At 46.6% G+C, this 25350-nt stretch overlaps 1 protein-coding gene across 31 annotated transcripts in view; it reads left to right on the top strand.

The window, feature by feature from the left end:
* The window catches only part of POSTN (periostin), a 59673-nt gene that overhangs the window by 5693 nt on the left and 28630 nt on the right, over nt 1-25350 (top strand). For all 31 annotated transcript variants that reach the window (XM_083419727.1, XM_083419708.1, XM_083419707.1 and 28 more), the window contains exons 3-10: nt 461-525; nt 2360-2517; nt 5065-5229; nt 13922-14068; nt 15099-15240; nt 22192-22404; nt 22955-23089; nt 24437-24585. In XM_083419727.1, the coding sequence (XP_083275853.1) occupies nt 461-525; nt 2360-2517; nt 5065-5229; nt 13922-14068; nt 15099-15240; nt 22192-22404; nt 22955-23089; nt 24437-24585 (1174 nt within the window). The remainder of the gene's footprint in view (nt 1-460; nt 526-2359; nt 2518-5064; nt 5230-13921; nt 14069-15098; nt 15241-22191; nt 22405-22954; nt 23090-24436; nt 24586-25350) is intronic.

The following is a 25350-nucleotide window of genomic DNA, read 5'->3' as shown; positions in this document are numbered from 1 at the left end:
CATTTTCCTCTTGAAGTTGTTGAATACGGCCATTGCAACCAGAACTGCTTTAACCCTATATCCCGCCTTTTCCTCTTGACAAGGACTCAAGGCGGTTAACAGATAAAAAAAGAACACTTTAAAACATAGGGAGGGGATCATAAAAAGCTAAATTTAATATAATTAAAACTACTATGCAGATAATTACGGTAAAAATTACAATAAAAACAGCATGGCACTAGCCCTTTCGTTAAGGGAAGTTTAGGGATTCAGCAGCAAAAACGCCAGGTCAAATCTCCAGCGATTCTTTTGTATTGTGTATTTTATTTTATTGCATTTTTTTAAAAAAATATTTTTTATAAGGAACTTTGTGTCTTTTCTGGTAAAAAGTAGAAATCATAATGATGAAGCCAGTATAACAAGTCAACAGCAGGGGAAATAAAATGTTGATATATTGATATATTGTGTTGATATATTGTAGAACTGTCTTGTATGAATGCTGCCCTGGTTATATGAAGATGGAAGGCGAACGAGGATGTCCTGCAGGTAATGTTGGAGAACATAAGAAGCTTATATTTTGCTTACTTTTTCTCCCAAAAGAAGGGGGCAGGTGGGGATACGAGGTAGCTTGTGAGAGATCATTGTTATGTTATGAAGCATTGCTTTAAGGAAGAGCCACACATGAAAACTAGGCCTTGTTTTTTAAGGACACGAGATGGATCTGTTTGTGCATAATACGTAAATGAGGAACTGAAGGAATATTGCGCAAAATGATCACTCACCTGCTCCCAGGGTGGGCGGCAGTTGTGACCTGTTGCCATCACCCCCCAGCTCCTTGGGACAAAACACTCTCTCATGGTGTGATTTATGACTTAACCAGCAATTAAAGTTCACTTGGGACAATCTGTCAGGATGCTGTCAGCAGCTCCCGGCTGGTTGCCCAGAAAAGTACAAAGACAAGGAAAAGTTTCTTACCATTCTTTTTTATTTCAATCTTTACAGAGAGAGGCTATAGAACCCAGTCTCTCGCATAATGGCGTTGTCCCAAGTGAATCTCCACCCCTCATCTCTCCCACTTCCTCATTCGTCACTTCTACGGGTGCTGCTACATGCCCTCTGTCTTTGAGCTCTTTGCTCTCCTACTTTTAAGGCTTGCCAGGTTCTGGGAGATGGAGGGTCTGGAATTTCTAATGACAATGTTTCAGCCGGGTGTTCCTCTGGACAGGGGCAGAGGAAGGAGGATGGTGGGAACGGGCCGCCCTGGATGTCACCACTGAGGGGTGTGACAAAATGCCGGGCGGCACTCTCCTGGGAGAGACACGGTGGCTTGGGCGCACACAGGCTCCGTGCTGCGCAAATGGTCTGCCTGCTGCCTCCCCCCCCCCCCGGCTGTAGGGTGGCTGAATGGGAGGAGGCAGGCAGACTCCCAAGGCCCCATTGTGAGCCCACCCCTATGGGCGGCTTGCACTGCCGGCGCGCCACCCCAGGCGCCCGAGTGGCTTCCTCCGCCACTGCCTCTGGTTCTCCCATGATTTCCTAGCTTTACCCCTCATCTGCTTCTGAGCTGCGACCTCCCTCAACCCCCTGTTGTAAATCTATACTGTCTTCCATTTCCTCCTCCCTGGAAGGGTCAAGATGGGGAGGTGGTCTCTACCATTCCTCCTCTGCCCAGTCCCTGACTTAAGCAAAACAACAACAACAAACCTATGGTTACGTGAAACATACTCAATAAACACACAAGACGTAACCAGCTGAACTTTTGAATAAATAAGGTATAATATTCATATAGTATCTATTCCACCTGTCTGTTCATAGAGTCGAATAATCCACTTATAAATGTATGGACCTTATGAAAGAACTGACTAGAGAATGAACTGATCCACTGGGTCTTCTGCTTTTTTCGTTGAACTTTATGAGACTTCAGTTGAAATCTACAATTTGACACAATGAATATTATACCTTATTTATTCAAAAGTACAGCCGGTTATGTCTTGTGTGTTTATACAGTCCCTGACATAAGCTGGCTCCTCCCCAAGTATGGTAACTACATTTTTCATACCCTTGAGCGGACCGTTTGTGTGTGGACCACCTAACTACGCTATTTTCAGTAGTGTCCTTGTGGAAAGTGTGCAGGTTCCTAAGCAACCTGAAATGGTGGGTTGCCTTCCTTTGAACATCTGCTTTGTTACGTGGTTTGTGTACTGCTGCATCCTAAGTCAAATCATGAGCTAAATTGCGGGTCCTGAAGCAAGCAGTATTTAATTCAGCAAATCCCATGAATGATTTCCGCCAGATGAAGTGGCACTCACTGAGGTGAAGGGAGGAGGGCAAACCCGTTGTAAACAGAATGTACAGTGTGCTTGTTTCTTGTCTTTTTCAGTTGCCCCCATCGATCATGTCTATGGTACTTTGGGCATTGTGGGAGCGACCTCCACTCAACGCTACTCTGACATGTCAAAACTGAGAGAAGAGATTGAAGGACCTGGCTCCTATACAATGTTTGCACCAAGCAATGAAGCCTGGGATGCTTTGGATCGTGTACGTATTTCAGAATGGATTTTTAAAAAATGCTTCAAGTGCTTTTGGATTTATGGATATATAAATCCGAGTTATGCAAGGGATGCAGGTGGTGCTGTGGTCTAAACCACTGAGCCTTGGGTTTGCTGATTGGAAGGTCAGTGGTTCGAATCCCTGTGACTGGGTGAGCTCCCATTGCTCAGTCCCTGCTCCTGCCAACCTAGCAGTTCGAAAGCACATCAAAGCGCAAGTAGATAAATAGGTACCGCTCCAGCGGGAAGGTAAACAGCATTTCTGTGCTCTGCTCTGGTTTCGCCAGAAGCAGCTTAGTCATGCTGGCCACATGACCCGGAAAAACTGTCTGTGGACAAACGTCGGCTCCCTCAGCCAGTAAAGCGAGATGAGTGCCACAACCCCAGAGTTGTTCACGACTGGACTTAACTGTCAGGGGTCCTTTACCTTTTAAATCCAAGTTATACAAATTAATTATTGGTGGGGAAAATAGTAACACTCAGCTGCTGAACATAAATTTGAGATAAACTACCCAATTTAAGTGTACCAGAGTTTAGTGTTGCAGGTGTGTGGGGCAGAACATTGGGTTTTTATAGTATCCTCCATCTGGGAGATGTTATCTGCGCTGAAAACTTGGATCATGGATGCTCATATGAATCCTTCACATCTCCAACTCAATATGTACAGAGAAATCAATGTGTGTGATTTGTGTAATCCTTGCTACAAGGAAAAACCAGGGAGGATTACTATAATATTTCAGGCATATGACTGTGGTGGGGCCCTGTATGCATTTATTTTCCCCTGCCAATGCATACGGAAGGTCCATTTCGAGTTCAGAATGAAGGGCATATCAGACTAGCCTGAAAGAACTGAATGCCTTTAGCCTAAAGGAGGGGCCACATCAACCTACAGTATAATCAACCCTCAGGGGACTATGTGTGAATGTGGGCATGGCCATTTTTTAAAAAAAATCAAAGGACATCTTTGTCTGGGTCTTGCAAGGCTGTGGGTCAAAACACCTTTTGGTATCACCAGATCACAGGAGGGGACATATAGGTGGGAGTGGTCAGTAAAAAAACATTTCTTACTATGTGTGTGTGTGTGACAAATCTTGGGGTCACAAAAAAACATTTTGGCATTGCTCAGGAGTCCCATAGAAGCAATCAAAACATTTATTTTAAAAAATCTATTTTTACAAAATGACAAATTTGTTTGGAGGGCCTCTTAAAACGTATTGGGGAATTTCGCATCCTGCAGGTTTTCTAGCCCTGATTTAAAGGGTAGAAGATATTGCCAGGTTTACAAATGTATAGGGAGAACCTGGGGGGAAATTCAGCAAATCCTCCGAGGCAGTTTATTTTAATATAGTAATTTAAAATGTACAGACGTTTTTGCAACAAACAGCCCTTTTATATGGGCCACACAACAGTTGGTGTTAGAAAGCTCTAGGTCACCTCCCACTATTGCTCTGGGTGCTTCTGGGCAATGAGAAAAGGAAACACTGAAAGGTGCTGCCCCTTGGCATTATTAAACCTAAGTCCTGTGCAAGGACTTCTGCTTATGCAACAGGGACTTCCACTCCCCCCATCTCCTCAGATTGGCTCACGGGGGGCAGGTGTCAGGAACAGAGTGTGTAGGGAAGAAATGGGAAATTGTTCTGTCTGGAAGTCAAACTGCTTGCTCTGGTAGACCAGTTGCCTTAGCACAATGTTGAATACCACCTGTGTGGTCTTGGGCATCTCAAATTGCCCAGTGGTAGAGGAAGCAGCAGCAACACCACTTTGGCTCCCAGGCCACCAAAGTAATACAGTCGTACATCGGAAGTCAAACGGAATCCGTTCCAGAAGTCCGTTCGACTTCCTAAACATTCGAGAACCAAGGCATGGCTTCCGATTGGATGCAGGAAGCTCCTGCAGCCAATCAGAAGCCGTGGAAGCTGTGACTGACGTTTGGGTTCCAAAGAACGTTCACAAACCAGAACACTCACTTCCAGGTTTGCGGCATTCGGGAGCCAAAACATTCAACTCACAAGGCATTCGATTTCTGAGGTACAACTGTAAACGTAAGAACCTGACCATAGGTTAAGATCAGGAGATCAAAGATGAAGGCCCAGTATAGGGCTTGATAAGAACTTTGGCTGGGTTGACAAATGGCAAGGAGTGCTGAAAATGGCCTTTTGATCCCAGAAAGGCTCTGCAAATTTATTCGGGTTTGAGGCACAGAATATGCTGGCTGCACAAATAATGTGGAAAAATGTTTGTGGAATAGTGGGTAACATGTAAGGAAAAGCAAAGGGGGATGTGGAAGAAGACAAGATGTCCAAGACTTCACGAATAAATGAATGTTGTAATTCATGGAGCCGCGGTACTTTCAAATGAAAGAAACTTAGAAGCTTAGCAGCTGGATGCTAAATGAAGTACTGTAGCTTGCCAAAGGGAATATTAGCATGAAAAAAACATTAGCATGGATTATTTCACTTGTAACAGAGTAATCTGGTGTATATCAGGCTGACTGGGATGATGGCCATGGAAAGTCTAACTGAATCTCTTCCCCTAGGAAATCCACGAAGGCCTGATTGAAAATGTAAACATCGAACTGTACAATGCCCTCCATAACCACATGGTAAACAAGCGCATGTTAACAAAGGACCTCAGGAATGGCATGGATCTGGTGTCTATGTACGACAACCAAAAACTGCATATAAATCACTACCCCAATGGTGTAAGTCTGTTTAGTTATCCTTTTTCTTATATAGTACCATGAACTTTAGCCCCTGGAATAGAGGACATTGTAATGTTGTATGTGATATTTATGTTATAAATGTGGCTCTAAACTTGGAAAGAGCTGTAAACTTCAACTTTCTAGATAGAATTTCATTTTTATAGGTGTTTGGTGGGATCCAGAGATGCAGCACGATTCTATGCATGTTAGTTGTTGTTTAGTCGTTTAGTCGTATCTGACTCTTTGTGACTCCATGGACCAGAGCATGCCAGGCACTCCTGTCTTCCACTGCCTCCCGCAGTTTGGTCAAAGTTGTCTTTGTCCATGGAGTTTTCTTGGCAGGGATACTGGAGTGGCTTGCCGGTTCCTGCTCCAGGTGGATCACGTTTGGTCAAAACTCTCCACTATGACCTGCCCATCTTGGGTGGTCCTGCACGGCATAGCTCATAGCTTCTCTGAGTTATTCAAGCCCCTTCGCCACGGCAAGGCAGTGATCTATGAAGGCAGTGATCCATGCATGTTTACTCTGAAGTAAGTCCCAGTGAGGCATACTCCCAGGGAAGTGGTAAAGGATTGCAGCTTCAGTTAGTTGACCTAAGGTCCTGCTGCAATCAAGTCAGACATGGCTATTTATTTATTCTTTTTAATCACTGATTTCAAGGCACTTTACAAAATCCAAAGATGTACCAAACTATCAGCAGGTTAAAAACAATGGCTACTAACACAGTGTTAAATTTCGCTCTGTATGTTCACCTTAAAGAATTTAAAAACATTATTGCTACCAAATATAGGACATGAAATGTATCTGGTACAAGTTTCATTGCAATGTGTGTTGCGTGGCAAGACCCGCCCCCTCCCGCATAAGTAGAAATAAAGACACAGACAACAGAATTAAGGTTAATGGGCGAAAATGGCCACAACTTTATTGATTACAGGTAAGAGAGGTATTGGCATTTAGGCATTGGCCCTAACCAACTATCCGGTCTGACCGGGAAGGGTTAAACACCAACAGGGGGAGCCCCCCGAGATGTACATCCGTAGGCGCCCCCCCAGGGGTTACCGCTCGGGGGCGCGCTTTAGGCCCTAGCCTCCGTAGGTTTCGGACGAGGCGACGCCCCTCGGAGTCCTTTAACGAACTACCCTTCATGAAGTGGGGGAGGTGATGGCGCTCCTCCCCCCCAACCGATTTGCATGACAATACCCCTGCCAATGCCTAACCGCCACTACCGGGAAGTTGTGACGTTTTGCTACGAGGTAGGCGAAAAAACCACGAGGCTTCATAAAATATAGCCAATTAGCCAAATGGAAAAACTCCTACCAGGCCCCTTGCGGCGACCAGCCGAAGCCCATAGCAAAAACGGGGCAACCTAAAGGGAGGGAGGGTGGGAAAGGCTGCTGCTGCGGGAGAGAAAAAGGGGCGAGCCAGGGGCTGCCCCGTCCTTTTATGGGGCTAAGGACCGCCCCCTGAGCCAGCCGATTGGCTGGCTGGGGGGAAACCTATTCAAATGAAGGGGAATCCCGGGGAATCCCGCGGGGCTGCGTAGCCCCGCGATGGTGCAGACGTGGGCGTGAGCCCGCAACCCCACCCCCTCTCTATGTCGGGAGTGGCTTTGCGTGGCAAGACCCGCCCCCTCCCGCATAAGTAGAAATAAAGACACAGACAACAGAATTAAGGTTAATGGGCGAAAATGGCCACAACTTTATTGATTACAGGTAAGAGAGGTATTGGCATTTAGGCATTGGCCCTAACCAACTATCCGGTCTGACCGGGAAGGGTTAAACACCAACAGGGGGAGCCCCCCGAGATGTACATCCGTAGGCGCCCCCCCAGGGGTTACCGCTCGGGGGGGCGCTTTAGGCCCTAGCCTCCGTAGGTTTCGGACGAGGCGACGCCCCTCGGAGTCCTTTAACGAACTACCCTTCATGAAGTGGGGGAGGTGATGGCGCTCCTCCCCCCCAACCGATTTGCATGACAATACCCCTGCCAATGCCTAACCGCCACCGAGCTGAAGCTCGCCGCCAATACCCTCATCATACCTGTAACCAATCCCTGACCCCCTGCGCAATGTCAGCTAACCACAAGTCATTGCCCGCATCGGAAAGATGCACGCCATCCCCACGGTATAGTGCCTCGTCGCTAAACCGGATGCCCGGGTGGGTAATAACCCGACCGCCCATAGCGACCACTTTGCGAGCCACCGCACGCTCCAACAATCTCCTGGCTTTGCTGACCGCCACTTGGTCTGTGGCGTCGCGCCACCAACGTCTCTCCAAAAGGGATGACCATATGATGTCCAAGGTTGGATGTGCATCCCGCAACACGCCCAGGTCGTTAATGATATTCCACCTAAGGTCAACCGCATTTCTATATGCCAAGTCGTTCTCGCCTAACTGGACGATGAGTGCATCAGGAGCGCCCTCCGCAGCAATTTTATTGGACACCGTCGGGAGGAATTCCTGCCAGCGCATACCCCGCCGAGCCACCCACGAAATCACGACCTTAACCTTGCCAGGGGGATATAACTTGGCTCGCCAACCGGTAGCGTATGATCTCAGCTTGGCCCAGTGGACGATGCTATGGCCCACGATCCACAGGCGCACCAAACCAGTACCTGAAAATATAAAGCGAGAGAACCAGGTAAGGGAAGGGCGTGTGACGCAGGGGGGGGGGAGGGGGCATTAACGTGACTTCCTGATGTAACCCTTGTACGCGTTTGACTTCCACCGGCCAAGGTCCATAATACGCTCTGCCGGTAAGCCCATGTGGACGGCCGTGGTTGCGGCCCCAATGCGGAAGGAGTGTGCGGCAAAATTATCGGGCGGGAGCCCCAAGGACGCGATCGCCTTGCGCATCACTCTCGTGAACTGGTGCTTGGATAAATGGGACCCGTCCGCATGTATGAAGAAAGGACCCCCGATGTTTTGCCTCACAGACAGGTACTTCCTGGCGTCCTTCACTGGGCAGGGGCCGACCTTATTGGTCGCTTGCAAGCGGATAGTGGCCCCTCTGCCTAGCTGGTCAGTCTTGGAGCTGCGTATTTTCAGCAAAACTTCATCCCTACCCATGACAACGTCCCCTAAGCGGAGGCCCTTAGGGGTGCCAACCGGCTGTTCCTCACAAACCACTTCGCTTATGCGCAGGGCGCCGAAGAAGGCGAAGGAAAAGGCTGCAGAGAATAATCTCGCCTCGTAGGGAGACCAGCAGATGGTTCTGAGCTTTGTGCGAATTTCGGTAAGAAGGCCCAGGGTTATCGGTCTCCTACGATCTTGGCTAGGGGGCAGGGCCCTGCGCCAGCCCTCGAGCATCTTCCTCACTACAAAGTGTGCACATGGGTCGCAGGAAAACAAGGTTTTTGAAAAGAATGATATTGCAGCGGAATGGATATTTAGCGTTTTGGGGGCCCTGCCTAGGTCACGAAGGTAAACTAGGTATTCTATGACCTCCGCCTGCGCTGGAGCCCTGCCTATTTTGAATAACCCCTTCTTTTGGCGAAATGCCGTGAAATCCAACCAGGCCTTGCTATAGGATCTCAAGGTTGATGGTGCGATAGCCGATAGTACTCCCTTCAAAGCTTCTCGCTGCCAATACTCCAGAGATGCTCCGGAAACGGTTGCGGCAGCGGCTGCGCATCCGGCGCTAACGTGCGAAAGCGATCCATCTGGAATCGAGACAGAGCATCCGCAATGTTGTTATCGACACCAGGTACAAATTTAGCAGAGGCGTGCAAATTAAGCTGAAGACACGATAACACGAAAAACCTCAAGAGGGACGCGACCCTGGGGGAGCGGGACGATTGCCTGTTCAGCACGGACACCACTGCTTGATTATCTGTCCAGAAGCAGACCCTGCGGTTTCTAAAATGATCTGCCCACAAGTGAATTGCAACCACTATGGGGAAGAATTCCAGGAAAGTTAAATCCCTGAGTATAGGTTTGCCTTGCCAGTCCGAGGGCCAACGCTGCGCGCACCACTGTCCCCTGAAGTAAACCCCGAAGCCCAGGGAGCCTGCCGCGTCGGAGTGCACTTGGAAATCAGTTTGCAGGGCCATGTGATCTTGCCAGAGGGAGATACCATTGTATCCGTCAAGGAAGTGAAGCCAAATCTGGAGGTCCGCCTTTACTGTCTTAGGGAGGCGCACCCTGTGGTGCGGCGATTTTAAGCCCGCTGACAGCTTGGCTAGCCGTCTGCAAAAGGGGCGCCCTGGGGAGACCACCCTGCATGCAAAGTTCAGATGACCGAGGAGGGACTGGATTTGCTTAAGGGTGACCTTCCTGAGGGGCAGAAGCTGAGAAATAATCCCCTTAAGGGTGACCAACTTGTCTGCAGGCAGCCGAGAGGCCTGGGCCACCGTGTCGAGCTCTATACCCAGGTAAGTCAGGGTGGTGACTGGGCCCTCGGTTTTTTCCCCCGCGAGAGGAACGCCCAGTTCCTCCGCCAAGGCCTTGAAGGCCTGTAATGATGACAAGCAGTCGGCTGCGTTCCTTGCCACAAGAAGGAAATCATCCAAATAATGACTGATACCCGTTACACCCGATCTGAATTTAAAAGCCCACTCTAGGAAAGTACTAAAGGCCTCAAAGGCTGAACAGGCAATGGAGCACCCCATCGGCATCGCCTTGTCTATGAAGAACAGACCCATGAATTTGAAGCCCAACCAACGATAGTCGCTGGGGTGGACTGGAAGGAGGCGGAATGCTGACTCGATGTCACACTTCGCCAAGAAGGCACCTCTACCAAAGCCCCGAACTAGCTTTACGGCCTGGTCAAACGAAGCATACTTTACTGTGCATAGCTCCTGGGGTATAGCATCGTTAACTGAGGCACCTTTGGGATAGGAGAGGTTATGAATCATCCTGAACTCCCCGGGGGCCTTCTTAGGGACTATACCCAAAGGCGAGATGTGCAGCTGTACTACAGGGGGTAAGGTGAAAGGCCCAGCCACCCTTCCCGCCGAAATCTCTTTTTGAATCTTTTTCAAGGCGATGTCCGGCCTCTCAAGCACTGACTTTTGATTCGGAGGGCAGTTGGAGTTGGGGGCGAAGGCCACCGGAATTCTGAAGCCCTGGGAGAAACCGTTCTCTAATAAGAGGGCCGCTTGCTTGTCTGGGTAATGATTTAAAAGGGGTCTTAACGCCTGCAGTTTAATCGGAGAGGGGGCCAGGGTCAAAGAAGGGTTAATCGCTGAAGGCCATTGTGACAGATTCTGGGAAACCTCAGTAACGGGTCCCAGCTCCGCCACGGGAGGTGTTTGGGGCATTGGCGGGGGCACCCTGATTTCCCTGCTGAGGGTGCCCCCTACCGCCACGAAAGGGCTGCTGTCTGTTTTTATAGCAGGAAGAGGCTGGGTGACCGCCCAGGCATTTTTCGCACTCATGCAAGTACTTACAGGCGGTGCGCTGACATGTGCCCTTGTTATAATCCCAACATTGCTTGCGACGCTTAGGATCCACCCTACCCGCCTTAGCTACCTCGTGGGGTTTCTTCTCAATGTTGGGGCCCACGTGCTCCAACCATTGGTTGTTATCTTTCTGATCCCATCGCGTGGATGACAATTGTGAGGCGTTCCTTCGAAAATCCTCGTCATAAGCAATGGCTGCCTCATCGCCAGCTAACTCCCGGGCCCTTCGTACATGTGCCAGGTAGGATGCAAGATGCATGCCCCTCTTAGGATAGCCCCCCAGCACTATTCCCATAAAAACCTGATACCCATTGAGCCAATTTTCGAAGGTGCGCTCCACCCGGGGGGATCTATACCTTTTCTTACCCTGATACCTCCTTTTTTCCCCTTTGCCTTTGGTTTGGACTGGGGGCAGCAGGGAGAACATGTCCACATAGTCTCCATTGAGGATTTTATCCCTCTTCCTCTTAGAGAGGTGACTGCCTATGATGAAGTCAGTTGGTGCGTGAGTGGACTTCTTGGTATCCTCTAGAAGGGACCCATCTTTCCACTCAAGCGTCCCATTGAATTTCCTTCGATGGGAGTTGGCCCGCCTCTCGTGGACCCACAAGGGGGCTCCCGTATCCTCCCCCTCACCCCAGTAAGTTTCCATGGGAACATCGCTGTCACTATCTGAAGAAGATGTACCTGTGAAATCCTCAGATTCTGAAGTGTCCCTTCTTCTGCTCTTCTTTGCGACGTGCTTCCTCTTAGCTTTCCGCTTACCTCCCCTGGATGAGCGGTCCTGGTGGTCTGGGTCATCAGCTGGCTCAGCCGCCTGCTGTGGTGGCAGATCTTCCTCCGAAGAGGCCACCTCTGATGGGCACCGCTGCGGCTCCTGAAAGACACTAGGTACCCCAATATCCTCCTGTGCCGGAGCCCGGGGGGCAGACCGAGATGACTTGGACTTGCCTGCAGCAGCCCTAGGCTTCTGTGGTGCGGCCCTAACCTTCTGGGAGGAAGACCTATCACTCTGGGCCCGCGCGGTTTGCAAGCGTGTTTGGGGGCGATTTGAGTGGCCTCCACCCTGTTGGGTTGGACCCGCTGTGGAGGTAGAGGGCCTTACCAAGTCCTGTTGACTAGAAGGGGTGTCCGGGATGCAGTCTTGCGACAACTCCACTATAGCTGCGGTAGGGGCCGGTTGGGGCCCACAATGCGCATAAAAATTCTGGATTGCAGTAAACAGTTGAACTAAAGCCTGAGGGTTGCCTTGGGCTGTGGGAAGTAAAGCCCCGGCTGCCTGATTCGACCTGGAAGCGCCCCTGTTCGCCATTATCAGTGATGAAGCAAAGATGACGATCAGCAGTCACCGCACACTACTGTTAATATAGGGCAGGAGGATTTGGATTTGACAAACCGCACTATCACTGCCACAAAATGCGGAGGAGCAGATGAGTTTGGATTTGATGAACCGCTTTAACACTGCATCAGATGGCTCCACTAACCCGTAACCCGATTCTACTACTCCTACTATGAGTTTGTTTATTTATTCCAGTTTAATGATCAATTCAATTATTTGTTTATTAATTGTTACTATTGCTACTATTAATTATCCGCTAAGTGTATGCTCTCAACCTAAAGATTTATTCACGATTCTTCTTCTTCTTCTTCTTCTTCTTTTTTTTTATATATATATATATATATCTATGTATTTATTTATTTATTATTATTTATTTATTTATTTATTTATTTATTTATTTTAATGTATTTATTTATATATTTATTATTTAGCCTATTGCGTATTACTATACCAGCAGGCCTCTATGTTCTTTATCAACTGGTTGTAAGTCAAATAATATTGTGGCCTGATGATTAAAGGCGATTAAAAAGGGTAAAATCAGGCCGGCACTGCCTCGCCCTCTTCAAAGATGGCCGACGCGGCCTCCCCAAGGGTGTTCAAAGATGGCGGCGCCCTTTGCCCCAAGTAAGATGGCTGCCGCTGTAGCGAATTGCCCACACTCAAAATGGCCGCCGGGTCGGGACCACGTGGTCCTGCGACTAATGGGCACCCCTAGCGCGACGCCGTCGCAACGAGTGCAGCCGCCCTGGCGTCCGTAAGCACCGTTTTTGATAAGTTAAGCGATCGACTAACTAAGTGAGAGGCTGCTAAGGGAAACGCAAACGGTGAAAAAAGAAAATGGCGGCGCCCTCTGCGCCCTCACGATGGCCGCTGCGACGAGAACACGTGGCTCTGCAGTGAGAGCGAGACCGCCCCTGGGTCGTCGCCGTGGCAACCCGAAGCTACGGGAGCGCTATGGCCCTGTGCGTCGCTGGCGCAATCTCAGTCAATAAAGTGAACGCGTTAAAGGCACCCCGCTCGGAATCCAAATATCCCCAGTATAATTAGCGAATGCAACACAAAGAGTGTAAGGTATAAAGGCTAGAACATATAGGGGGAAATTCGCAGGCCACAGCGCGCCCTATCCCGCAGGATTAATACCCTGTGCAGCTATAAGCTGAGTTAAGTAATGGAAATTGCCCACAACACGCCAAGGAAAACCCGACAAAAAGACCCCCCCAACGCCCCGGACTGCGCCGCCGTGAACCGCGATCGCTGACGGCCGATGCGCCCTCACGGAAGTAAAGCTGCAACGGACCACGTGAGCAGCCGCCCGCAAGAGAGTACAAGAAATAAACTGCAGGGGATAGCAGCGAATTAAGGAATAAGCCCAGAAGGGAAGAGTAGAAACAGCCGGGAAATATAGGAAAACACCGCCAAAAGCACCCCGCGGCAGCACTGCGAAGGAAACCTGACGAGCGCGGAAGCAGCTCGTGGATGCTCGGCCACCGTCAGCGCCGTCCGTCTGAGTCCCGAAGCGGTTGAGGGGAAGGTCCAAAGTGGCAGAAAGCGGCAGAAGAGTAAGCTCCAAAAGGCTGCTGCTGCGGGAGAGAAAAAGGGGCGAGCCAGGGGCTGCCCCGTCCTTTTATGGGGCTAAGGACCGCCCCCTGAGCCAGCCGATTGGCTGGCTGGGGGGAAACCTATTCAAATGAAGGGGAATCCCGGGGAATCCCGCGGGGCTGCGTAGCCCCGCGATGGTGCAGACGTGGGCGTGAGCCCGCAACCCCACCCCCTCTCTATGTCGGGAGTGGCTTTCTAGCTAGATTCTTTCCAGATTGTTTTATAGGAGACATCTCATCACACATCCCATAAAGGCGCTAGAAGCATAAAGAAATGTGTAACGCTTTCTCGATAATCTTCTGGTTGCCAGCGAGTTCTGTGCTTAATATTCTCTGGCATCGTTCTTCAAATGCAGGTTGTTACGGTTAACTGCGCTAGAATCATCCATGGTAACCAAATTGCTACCAATGGTGTTGTGCATGTCATCGACCGTGTGCTGACCCCTGTTGGAAATACCATTCAAGACTTCCTTGACGTGGAAGATGATCTTTCATCTCTCAGAGTAAGCTTTCCTTCGTAATTATGAACGTCCTTTAGCCTTTAGCCTTGATAGTTGCTGCATCCTGATTTAAGTGCACATCTAACACAGTTAGCTTTTTGATGTTAGCTTTTGTGTTGGACACCTGCCTGCTATTTTTCCATGTTAAAAACTTCTTTATAAAGAAACCCTCCCCAGTCTCTTCCAGCTTCTCCCATTATTTTCTGCTCTCCGTGTTCTGCCCTCCCAGCTCCCATTCCATGGCCAGTGCTGTTGTGCAAATCCTGGATTGGCATGAGCCACTACAAATACTCCAATGGGAGCTGTGCTATGGCAGCCTTAATTTTATTTATAGATATACACACACACTGGGACACGAGTGGCGCTGTGGGTTAAACCACAGAGCCTAGGACTTGCCGATCAGAAGGTCGGCGGTTCGAATCCCCGCGACGGGGTGAGCTCCCGTTGCTCGGCCCCTGCTCCTGCCAACCTAGCAGTTCAAAAGCACATCAAAGTGCAGGGAGATAAATAGGTGCCACTCTGGCGGGAAGGTAAATGGCGTTTCCATGTGCTGCTCCGGCTCGCCAGAAGCAGCTTTGTGATGCTGGCCATATGACCCGGAAGCTGTACGCTGGCTCCCTCGGCCAATAAAGTGAGATGAGCACCGCAACCCCACAGTCAGCCACGACTGGACCTAATGGTCAGGGGTCCCTTTACCTTTTATACACACACACCAAAAAAATACATGTAAATATAATATATGTATTTGGCTTTCTAGCTAATTGTTGAGTAGCCAAATGAGCACATGGGGTAGGGGGAGATTCTTTGCAATGCAGGCATTTAAGTGTTCCTGCTTTTGTGAGTATACATCTAGGAAAACAACTCTATAATGCTTACATATTATATTATGAGTTGCCCAATCCGGTGACTATGAAAAAATACTGGTCTTAAGTGGCCATGGGAAGAGTATTACAGTACTCGGCTCATTTAAAATATTGCTTTTCTGTACCTAAAATATCAAGGTGCTTAATAACGGCATCTCTTTCTTTCCAAGACTGCTGCCATGGCATCAGATGTGATGGAAACTCTTGGGAAGCCTGGGCAATACACACTCTTTGCTCCTACCAACGAAGCTTTTGAGAAACTTCCACGTGGAGTCTTAAACAGGATTATGAACGACAAGGTTGCTGCTAAAGGTATTTCTGTAAAGTTGATATTGTGGGAGAAGAAAAAGAGACGATCCATTTCACAGCTTTGGAAAGCAATAGTTAAGAACATGATATGTCTCCCACCATGTTAGACCATTTGCTGTAAATAAGTATGAAAAAATTGTCCATGTTCAATTATTTTGAACCCAGCTCTGTTCCAGGAGGCACGGCAACTGCCTCTAATAAGTGAGATAAGTTAGAGTTGCCATATGTTGCCCTTTTGCCCAAAAAGCTCAACAACGTTTCGGTCTGGATTTCCACTGTTTTAAATATGGCAACCCTAGATAAGTAATAAATAGCTGTTGAGTCTGCTGTGTTTGTAGCGGAGCCAGGAGTATTGCCCTCCCATTTGCAGCAGCACAGCCCAATACATTCTTCGGATTGTTCCTCTTCAAAACTCAGGGCTCATTCCTGCTTTTGCTTGACCAGTATTTTGGTCGTATTGTGTACCAATGAATTCCCCAAGGTCTGAGAGCTTTTCTCGCTGTTCCGCAGCTGTGCCTTGCGAAAATCCAATTTTACCTGCTGAAATGAACCTTATCAGATGTGCAAAAAAATCCGAAGGGAGATTTTGCTCAGCCAATCTTCAATTCAGCGGGCGAGATCAGATTTTTGCAAGGCACAGCTGCGGAAAAAATGAGAAAAGCTCTCAAAACTGGGGGGGGGGGGATTTTGCTGGCATACAATACAATCAAAGTAGGGGTCAAGTGAAAGTGTGGATGAACCCATTGAGGACGAGGACCCCTCCATAGGGGGGGGGGGATTTCTGCTACTTATCCTCCTTTCATTACCTTTCTGCAAGTTGTTCCCAAACTATCAGTGTCATCAGTGTCTTGCATTTGCAGCTTATCACATAAATGTACAGTGGTACCTCAGGTTACATACGCTTCAGGTTACATATGCTTCGGGTTACAGACTCCACTAACCCAGAAAGAGTACCTTGGGTTAAGAACTTTGCTTCAGGATGAGAACAGAAATTGTGCTCCGGCGGCAGCAGGAGGCCCCATTAGCTAAAGTGGTGCTTCAGGTTAAGAACAGTTTCAGCTTAAGAACGGACCTCCGGAACGAATTAAGTACTTAACCCGAGGTACCACTGTATTTCCATTAGCCCATTGCTGCGTAAGCCTGTAAGGAGTTTGAAGTAAGTTACTAGGTAAATGATGATAGGTTTCTCCATGTCTTCCCACATCTTTTCTACCCAACATTATGGGTATCTGAAAAACTGCACCTAGAACACATGTGGTCAGCTTCAACTTATTTAGAAAGACAACTTTTCATACCTGCCCTTTTTAGGAAAATAATAGCAGCAATGAGACGTTAATGTTCACAACAGCCCCAGCTCTTGAATATGCCTTATGTACTATTATGCTTTGAGCAGATGAAACTGAGAAAGCTGTAACAGCACCTTTCAGTGTAATTGGTGCGACCGCTGAGGATACAAAACCTCACCAACTAAGCTCTAGTAAATGAAACTTCCTGCATTTGAAATGTGCTCAGAACTGCTCAAATGGTATACTTTTGTATCCCATAAACATTCTATAAAAGAAAAGGGAAGTCCCATTAGAATCTTTACAGCTAATGGTTACTGCAAGTTACAGCTTGCATCTGTTCTTCTCATTAAGAAAGGGCAGTTGATACATAGACAGTGTAGGAGTAAGAATTTCCCCCGCTTCATATGTCAAAGGAAAAAGAAAGGGAGGATCTCGAGGGAGTCGTGCTCAGCTTTAGCAACAGGATATCTGGAAGTGCTCACTAGAAACCATCTCTCAAATGCTATCTTCCTCCTATAAGCTTACGACAATCTCATTTGACTGAAAATAACATTTCTGCTCCAATTGTTTTAATCATGTCATAACCTTCACCTTCCCCTGGCGTCTAACTATGTATGTGTAATTTCTTTGTTTATTTGGTGCAGTTGCATGTGGCCCCATAACACAAAGTTCTCTGGGCAGCTTATAATAATACAGTGGTACCTTGGTTCTCAAACTTAATCCGTTCCGGAAGTCTGTTCCAAAACCAAAGTGTTCCAAAACCAAGGCACGTTTTCCCATAGAAAGTGATGCAAAACGAATTAATCCGTTCCCGACTTTTAAAAACAACCCCTAAAACAGCAATTTAATATGAATTTTACTATCTAACGAGACCATTGATCCATAAAATGAAAGCAATAATCAATGTACTGTACTATAAAATAAATAAGACAATATTTTAGATGATAAAAGTTAAAATTATTTTTTGTTTCTTACCTGCACTGATGATAGTCTTTGTTTGGATGCGGGGCTTTTAGCCATTTCCACAGTCACACAGTCAATCAATCTGAACTGGGTTCCACACAGTCACAAAAACAATTTACTTGAAAAAGCCTCAAAAACAAAAATGCAAAATTAATAGCAAAAACAAAAGCGCCATACTTAATCAGTTCCAGAAGTTCGTTTGACTTCCGAAATGTTCAAAAACCAGGGCACAGCTTCTGATTGGTGCAGGTGCCCCGGAAACAACAGCCAACAGCCGCATTGAATGTTCAGCTTCCAAAAATGGTTTGAAAACCGGAAAACACACATCTGGGTTTCTGGAGTTTGAGAACCAAAGCATTTGAGAACCAAGGTGTTTGAGAACCAAGGTACTACTGTAGTAATAATAATAAAACCCTGAAACTAAGAAATAAGCGACTCAGGACCTCAATATCTCAAGGACTGCCTCTCTCCATATGAACTAACCTACACCTCCATGAGAGGTCCCAAGGTGGCAACACAAGACCAGGCCTTTTCTCCCCATTTGTGGAATGCTCTCCCCAGGGAAGCTCTCCAGGCACCTTCAGTATACTCATTTAGGTGCCTGGCGAAAACTTTCCTCTTCAACCAGGCCTTTGGTCGATTGACATCCGATGCCCTTTTTAAATGAGTTGTGGGAGGGAGAATTATTGGTTTGCTGCTGCTGTTGTTATTTTTACTACACGTTTTATATTGTGAATCACCCTGAGATCTGTGGATGAAGGATGTTAATTCATATTTAATAAATAATAATACACCACAGCAGCATTGGGATGCGGGTGGCGTAGTGGGTTAAACCACAGAGCCTAGGACGTGCCGATCAGAAGGTTGGTGGTTCGAATCCCCGTGACGGGATGAGCTCCCATTGTTCGGTCCCAGCTTCTGCCAACCTAGCAGTTCAAAAGCACATTATAGTACAAGTAGATAAATAGGTACCGCTCCGGCGGGAAGGTACACGGCATTTCCGTGCACTGCTCTGGTTCACGGGAAGCGGCTTAGTCATGCTGGCCACATGACCCGGAAGCTGTACACCGGCTCCCTCGGCCAATAAAGCGAGATGAGCACCACAACCCCAGAGTCAGCCACGACTGGACCTAATGGTCAGGGGTCCCTTTACCTTTTTATAGCAGCATTAAAATCCAAAACCAAAAAAATGCAGCAACAAAAATAGCACAATTGTCCCAAAATTATAAATTCAGAGATCCAGGTTACCTAAGTTGCTTTGAAGGCCTGAGTAAACAGAAAGGTTTGCCTGATCAAAAATAGGGTGGCAGGCAAACTTTTCTGAGAAGACAATTCTATACCCAGGGTGCCACTACCAGAAAGGTTGTATCGCTCATAATTACCACATTTTTTGCTCTATAATATGCACCAGACCACAAGACGCACCTAGTTTTTGGAGGAGGAAAACAAGAAAAAAAGTATTCTGAATCTCAGAAGCCAGAACAGCAAGAGGGATTGCTGCGCAGTGAAAGCAGCAATCCCTCTTGCTGTTCTGGCTTCTGGGATAGCTGCGCAGCCTGCATTCACTCCATAAGACGCACACACATTTCCCCTTACTTTTTACGAGGGAAGAAGTGAGTCTTATAGAGCAAAAAATACGGTACCTTCCTGACTTCACCTGGAGCAGGATTTCTTAAGCTTCAAAAAGGTACATTTGGAAGGAAGTGGTCTTTCAAGAAACCTGATATTTCAAGTAAGACATCAGTTTAGAACTCTCTGAGGAGAAAGCAACCTCTCCCATGAGAATTCTCTAGCAGAGCCGTTTCCAAATCAAATTGAGGGGTTTTTGACCATGACCAAAGCACTGTCCCTGATAAAAAAATGAAATTTCTGGTAAGGAAGAGAAACTACAAAGTCAGATGTTTAAGTTAGAGAAGTGCCTTGGCAGTTTACCTAGGCGTCAGGTCTAGTTGTTGGTCTGGCTGTCGATTTTATAACTCTCTCCAGTTGGTTTTTTATCTCAGTGGGACCATGCGCCTGTTAAAGATTGGCAGGAAAAAGCTGGAAATGCCTTTAGCCTTACCGCTTCTCTCGTAACACCTTTGCCGCATGCCAGCTGAGAACCGTCTTACCGGGAGGGAATTCCCAACTGGCCTGTTAGATCAATTACCCCACTTGGCACCGCAGAAAATGCTGCATAAACGGCAGGGAAGAGTGAAGCTTTCTTTTCCATGTTATCACAGTGCACCAGAAGCACACTGATATTTTAAAGAAAAATGAGGGAGTCGCTTCACACTAAAATAGGTAGATGTGGTTGGGGGACAAAATTGATTCTATGGTTACCGACTGACTGGCCACTAGCCTATTTTGTCCATCGAAAAGGAATAAGTTGGGGAGCAAAAAGAGAAATGTGACCACTTTTTGGTGTTTGCTTTTTTAGGGCAGCCTCTATTGTGAGGCAGAGCTAGGTGTCAATTAGTGTGCTTATTACATTTTTACAATTGCAGGGGGAATTTGAACTTCCTTCCTCAGGAACCAAAATATCTTAGATCATCGCTGTGGTGGTGCCAGTGTGGCGTAGTGGTTGAGAGCGGTAGACTCCTAATCTGGGGAACTGGGTTCGCGTCTCCGCTCCTCCACATGCAGCTGCTGGGTAACCTTGGGCTAGTCACACTTTTCTGAAGTCTCTCAGCCCCACTCACCCCACAGAGTGTTTGTTGTGGGGGAGGAAGGGAAAGGAGAATGTTAGCCGCTTTGAGACTCCTTAAAGGGAGTGAAAGGCGGGATATCAAATCCAAACTCTTCTTCTTCTTCTTCTTCTTCTTTTAAGTGCACTGTAAATAAAGGTTCAGGTCAAATATTGGTCTCCTATTCACATTTTAAATATAGGGATCATATTATTTGATTAAGGGCTCGTGAGTTTCACAGTCATGATAGATGTAATAACCTATTATTATAATCCAGAGCTATTATTATGTTATGATAGTGGCAACGGTTAGAATAGTTTCAACAGCCTTGCTGAGAGACAACCAAGTTTAAAATTCCCTACTATAGGTCTCCCTGTCCAAAGAACCTCATTAGCCTGGCTCCCTCACAGTGTTCAGAAACTGGACGAAGACTTGTTATGCCACACAGGGGCTAGTGGGGTTGCTGCATATTGCTTTCTCCTGTGGCTTCTGCTTTTGAATTCAGATGCTGAGTTCATCATAGTATGTTTGGGTCGTGACAGCTCATTAGGAGAACTGCATTGCTACTTGGGAAACCTGCGGTGTGAACGTGGTAGGACATGGGTAGGCAAACTAAGGACCGGGGGCTGGATCCGACCCAATCGCCTTCTCAATCCAGCCCGCAGACGGTTTGGGAATCAGCATGTTTTTACATGAGTAGAATGTGTCCTTTTATTTAAAATGCATCTCTGGGTTACTTGTGGGGCCTGCCTGGTGTTTTTACATGAGTAGAATGTGTGCTTTATTTAAAATGCATCTCTGGGTTATTTGTGGGGCATAGGAATTCGTTCATTTCCCCCCAAAAAATATAGTCTGGCCCCCACAAAGTCTGAGGGACAGTGGACCGGCCCCCTGCTGAAAAAGTTTGCTGACCCTTGGTGTAGGGTTAATGGCCAAATGCGATTGGGTTTGAGATTCTTGCATAACATAGTAGAATCACAGAATCATAGAACTGTAGAGCTGGAAGAGACCCCAAGGGTCTATTTAAGAGACCAAAAGTTTACAGAGGACTGGGGAAAATTTGTTGAATATCTGGAGAGTATAAGTGAGGGTCAAATAACGCTAGAGGGTTTCAAAAGAGCACTGTGAAAATGTGAGATGTATTGTTAAAAGGGAATAGAGGAAAAAGACTCAAGTAATGACAATATAAACAAAGGAAATGCGTAAATTAAGAATGACTACGAAAGATTTATGGAAAAGCTGAAGGAAGTTCAAAAAGAAAGATTTGGAAAAATTTGAATGTGAAAACAATGTATGTTTTGTTTTTGTTGTAAATTAATTAAAAAATTAATTTTTAAAAAAGGAAGAGACCCCAAGGGTCATCTAGTCCAACCCCCTGCAATGCAGGAATGGCTAAGAGATTGATATGTGAAACCGGCACCGTTCTGGCGCCTCAGTATGAACTGTCTGAAATAAGCAGCACTGGCAACTTTTGCCTCTTCCTCTGCCCCCCCCCCCCCACAACAGCAAGTTACTGATTCATGTCACATATTGCCACCAGAGAGATAATGCACAAGTTTTTTTTTAATGAAACAGTTTAAATATGTGTTCTAAATATCCCTAGCTACATGTGCTATTTAATGGTTTTGCTATTTTTCTGCTCATGATTTTGATTCTAATGTAATAAGTTGCAAGGCACAAAATAAAACTCACAATGAAATGTACATTTGAAGGGCTAAGCCCTTGTCCAAAGGCATATAAGGTCTTGTTCAAGTGCAGTCCATACTCACTTTGCTAGTTAGAGCAAGCACATAGCAAATGTTTCAATATGGATGCTACTAAAGGTGTGTGGGAATCTCTCTTTCCCCCTAAATAGTTAAGAATGTTGTTATGTTCCGATCTCTAGTGGAAATGAATGTCATTATTGACAAAACGAAAGCAAAACTCATTACAGTAACTGTTTATAATGGCATTGTATTTTCTAAAACGTACCAGTTTTAGATGGCTGCAGCATCTCCTCAGGTTTCATTTGAGTCCTTTCTGTTCTTTCCCCTGTTTAGCTATGATGAAGTTCCACATTCTGAATACTCTCCAGTGTTCTGAAGCCATCATGAGTGGAGGTGTTTACGAGACCTTGGAAGGCAATACCGTCGAAGTTGGCTGTGATGGCGACAGCTTGACAATCAATGGCGTCAAAATGGTGAAGCGAAAAGACATTGTGACAAGCAATGGTGTCATTCATCTAGTAGACCAAGTGCTTATTCCTGACTCCGGTGAGTCTTCTTCTTCTTTGGCGATCACTCATAGCCGAGTAAGAATGTCCTCCTTAAACACGGTTTTAACAGTGAGTCCATAAGTGACCGTGGAGACCAATTCTGGATCCTTCCACAGTGGGGACATAGGTTTCCAGGCGGGAGTTGGTCACGGTGAGGGTTTGCCAAGAGTGCCTTCCTCTTAGCACATTTCTCCCTTTCTTCATGAGTTCAAGTGTCTTCAAACCCCATGACACCTTTGGTAGCGGCTGTTCTCCAATTGGAGCGCACACAGGCCGGTGTTTCCCAGTTGTCTGTGTTTATACTACATTTTTTAAGATTTGACTTGAGAGTGACACACAGGCGACTTCCAATCCTATGCACTTTCTCTAGTACTAATTGACCCCTGGAATAGATAGGCAGGTAGTCTCAACTAATTGTCTCTTTTGAAGAAGTAACCCATTTATGAACTCTATGGATATTCCTTGTGTATCCTTTTAAAAATATTTGTCTGCTTGGTGAGAGTCTTGGAGCGAAACCTAATGTCCACCCATTTCTTCCTCAATTTCAGCTAAGCAAGTTATAGAGCTTGCTGGTCCTCAACAAACCACCTTCAAAGACCTGGTGTCTCAGGTTGGCTTGGCCGCAGCTTTAAAGCCAGAAGAAGAATATACCTTGCTAGCTCCAGTGAATGGGGCTTTCTCTGGTAGGTAGACCGACAGACTTGTTGGCACAAAAAATAACTCTTAAGAGATATCTTAAATATCTTCTTCAACAACTTTGTGAAGAAGTCCAACACGAGAGAGTTGAAACTACTTATAATCACTGAACTGAAATCCCCTTGATAGATTTAGGATGCTCAGGCTCTACAAATAAGTCTTGATCAATACAAGAAGATAGCTCTGTGAGACCTGTTGCTGGAAGTCCATGGGACCTCCATGGCTAGGAGTGAGTTCCTGGTAGTTCCATGCTATGGGACGTGGGTGGCACTGTGGTCTAAACCACTGAGCCTCTTGGGCTTGCCGATCAGAAGGTCGGCAGTTCAAATCCCCACGACAGGGTGAGCTCGTGTTGCTCTGTCCCAACTCCTGCCAACCTAGCAGTTCGAAAGCACGGCAATGCAAGTAGATAAATCGGTACTGCTGTGGCGGGAAGGTAAACGGCTCTGTGTGCTCTGGGTTCCATCACGGTGTTCTGTTTCACCAGAAGTGGTTTAGTCATGCTGGCCACATGACCTGGAAGGCTGTCTGTGGACAAACGCCAGCTCCCTCAGCCTGAAAGCGAGATGAATGCTGCAACCCCATAGTTGCCTTTGACTGGACTTCACCGTCCAGGGGTCCTTTACCTTTACCTTTCATGGCTTCAGAGGGAGAGGCATTCCTGAGGAGCCAGTCTTATCAACTGCTGGTGGAAGCACAAATGCTGGAGGAGGAGAGTTGTTGCTCTGTTCTCTGATGCACACACATATATATGCACCAAGACTGGCCTGACTGAGTTGTCATTACTACAGCCTGTGAGGACAGTAACATTTGACTCAAATTCCTGGTATGGAAGTGTCTGGACTTGCTTTAAAAAGAGTAAGAGCAAGAGAGAGAATTTCCCCTCCCCCAAATTCCCAGTTATGTCTATGACTGAACCACATCCACAACCAAGCTTGGAGTGGCTCCAGATGGGTACAGATATGGGATAATGAGGCTCGTCTTGACCAAGAGAAAAGACTGTCAGTGCATCCCAACCTACTACTGCCATCACTATGCCAGAGACATAGTTAAAGGGCCTCCCTCCACACACAGTCTTTCTCCGCACCTATGCATTTATTTGACTACTCAAATAGTTCTTCACGCATCTGAATTCAGTGGAGGACAATGCATCATGCAAACTATTGCATGCTTTAAAAAGAGGCAATTGTTGGTTTTTGGGTAAATAACAGATGTGAAAGAACGAGGCCGAAGCTGAATGGAGGTGGATAACATTTTCCATTATATCTGAGATTATATGTAAAACTACATGAACGAAACCTAATTTAGGCGTTATGTTCTATCCAAACTGTTAGATGACGTCTTAACTACGGACCAGAGGATCCTCAGATTGATTCTGCAGAATCACATTTTGAAAGTGAAAATTGGCCTGAATGACCTCTACAATGGACAGTTCTTGGAGACCCTGGGAGGAAAGAAGCTCAGAGTATTTGTGTATCGTACAGTAAGTGAATTTTAAAACTCGGGAAACATTTATGACAGCAAAAGATTGCAATGTGTTGGAACTGCTGGAAAAGGGATAGGGTTCTCCAACGTAATCATGAAAATCTACAGTATTATGTTACTTCACTGTGCCTTATTAAAAACATTTTTAAAATTTCAGTAATTCTTGAACCCCAAAGTTAAATCTGGAATCCTTGCTAAACCATCTCCAACAATTCTATAATTAAATATGTGACTGTACTAGGAACCTGGCAGGTACCAGTTTTGAAAGGTATTCTTACACAGCACAGTCGTACCTTGGAAGTCAAATGGAATCCGTTCTTGAAGTCTGTTCGACTTCCAAAACATTCGAAAAACAAAGTGTGGCTTCTGATTGGCTGCAGGGAACTCCTGCAGCCAACAGGAAGCTGTGGAAGCCCTGTCAGACATTCAGCTTCCAAACATCATTTGAAAACTGGAACACTCACTTCTGGGTTTCGATCGTTTGGGAGCCAATTTGTTCAGGAGCCAAGGCGTTCAAGATCCACGGTACAACTGTACAGTTTTCAATATTTACAGTTGGAGAGATCCAATGCCCTTTGAGAATAAGAGTAAATTATGTTGCCCCGTTTTAACAGAAATTGGAATTTACCATAGAAATCCAGTACCCAAAGCTGCCCTGTGATTTTCCCTGCTCTGCTTGTGTTCTTAGTATCCCTTTGATTTAAAGTGGGGCAGGAGCAAGCTCTAAAGAGCCAGGATCCGAAATGTTTTTCTTCTGTATCTG

Source organism: Podarcis tiliguerta (assembly GCF_965153285.1).
Source record: "Podarcis tiliguerta genome assembly, chromosome: 17".
Classification (NCBI taxonomy): Eukaryota; Metazoa; Chordata; class Lepidosauria; order Squamata; family Lacertidae; genus Podarcis; species Podarcis tiliguerta.
This window is presented reverse-complemented; position numbering and strand designations above follow the sequence as displayed.